General features: G+C 44.4%; 1 protein-coding gene across 5 annotated transcripts in view; it reads right to left on the minus strand.

The window, feature by feature from the left end:
* Positions 1-1,735, minus strand: part of SRGAP2 (SLIT-ROBO Rho GTPase activating protein 2) — a 224,639-nt gene that overhangs the window by 39,000 nt on the left and 183,904 nt on the right. For all 5 annotated transcript variants that reach the window (XM_015597851.2, XM_006922833.3, XM_015597850.2 and 2 more), the window contains exon 12: positions 52-79. In XM_015597851.2, the coding sequence (XP_015453337.1) occupies positions 52-79 (28 nt within the window). The remainder of the gene's footprint in view (positions 1-51; positions 80-1,735) is intronic.

Genomic DNA, 1,735 nt, shown 5'->3' on the forward strand with positions numbered 1-1,735 from the left:
CCCACAGGCCTCTCTTCATCCTTTCACAGGGCTGTCCCAGGCCACACCTACCTGGCCAGACTGCAATCTGTCCGCTGACCTGTTAGAAAGACAAAAACAAAATGCACAGGTTGAAGCAGACAGGGTGAAAGAGGGATACCTTCTTCTAGGAAGCACCACGTCTGCCCGTCTCTCCCCTAGAAAGCCACTAGTGTCACAGGGTGACCAGCCTTCCAGGCAAAAAAGAAGTGAAGCTCCCAGAGACCCTCTCTGGGCAAGGCTTGTTTCTGATGCTTGTTCGCTGCCCAGGGCTATCAATGTCCCTAAACCTTAGGGGTGCCAACTCTGCTTCCCAGTGGGGTAGATGTAGAGAAAAATAGCAAGGCAGATCATACATCGGAGAACAAATTATTAGAACCTTCCTGTAGATGAAATTCGGCTTCTCTTCTGTGTATGCTGTGTGTGTGTGTGTGTGTGTGTGTGTGTGTGTGTGTGTGTGTGTGTGTGGTAAGGATGCTGGAACAAGTGAAGATATGGAAGTTCTAGTTTTAAATTCATACTAAATTCTCCTATTAGGTTGGGTTGGGGTAGCAAAGGAAAATGAGATTTAATGCTGATATTGCTATCAAACCGTGGTTCTCAGTCCAATAGTGGACCCTAATATTAATTTTACTGGGTCACAGCCAACTTTAGAAAATGAAATTGAAAATTGTTACAATTGTAAGAAGTATTCTTATATTTTTAAGAAATACGTATGCATGTGTACACGGGCATAATGTAATCTTGGTTGCTTTCTTTGGGTCCAGTTAACGAAGCTTGGTCCAGATTGGACCTATATCAGATAAACCAGGGAAAACCCAAGCAGGCACTGAGCTGGGGAAGAGACAGCAGCTCCCACGACTCCTCATCCCCAACTCCAAGAGCTGGGGGAGGGCGGGTCTTTTTCTTGCCTTTAAAGGTTGCTAATTGTTGATTACAGTTCAGCTCATCTTGAGCAACACACTCCCCCACCCCTAACAGCCTCTCATTACTAAAGGCTCAGCTCTCATCTGCAAAAATATTCTGAGCCATTATTTTCAACATCTGTCCCATTTCCATTCTGGAATATTCATACACATCAATTATCTCTCTGTGGCAAGAACAAGGAGCTTTGGCGTTATGGTGACAAATACATACAGAAGGCAGGGACATGATGACTTGCACACAGGAGGATCTGCAGCTATTTTTTCCTTATTGCTAAAACTTGTCATCTTTAGATGAAGGCAATTTGCAGCACTAATGAATGGTCACCAACCTTTGCCCCTCCATGGTAGCACGTTGGTGCATGTATGTGTGTGCGCAAACTCATTCATTCTCTTACACACACACACACACACACACACACACACACACACTCTCACACCCCAAGGTCCTGTTCCTTATCTCATTTCTGGGTTATGTTTTGATTATCTTGGCAAAAATAAATCATGGTTATAACTTGCATCAAGTAGTTCTGAGCTTTCTTTCCTCTGATTCCCCATAGAGCAATCTGATAACCCAAGAGTGAAGATTTTCAACAAGCAAAGTGAGGAGCTCAATGCCCAAACCTGTTCAGCTCGAATCCCTTGGGTGGTGGAGAGGAAAGAGAACAGAAGTTACCTAACAGGCTTTCTTCACATAAAAGAAAATGCCCGAAAATATCACAAGATCAAAGACATTAGAGAATTAATCATCTCGGGGAACAATCCAAAGCAGCGGGCAGAGGGGGGTGGGGGGG

Source organism: Pteropus alecto, unplaced genomic scaffold (genome assembly GCF_000325575.1).
Source record: "Pteropus alecto unplaced genomic scaffold, ASM32557v1 scaffold359, whole genome shotgun sequence".
In the NCBI taxonomy this organism is placed as follows: Eukaryota; Metazoa; Chordata; class Mammalia; order Chiroptera; family Pteropodidae; genus Pteropus; species Pteropus alecto.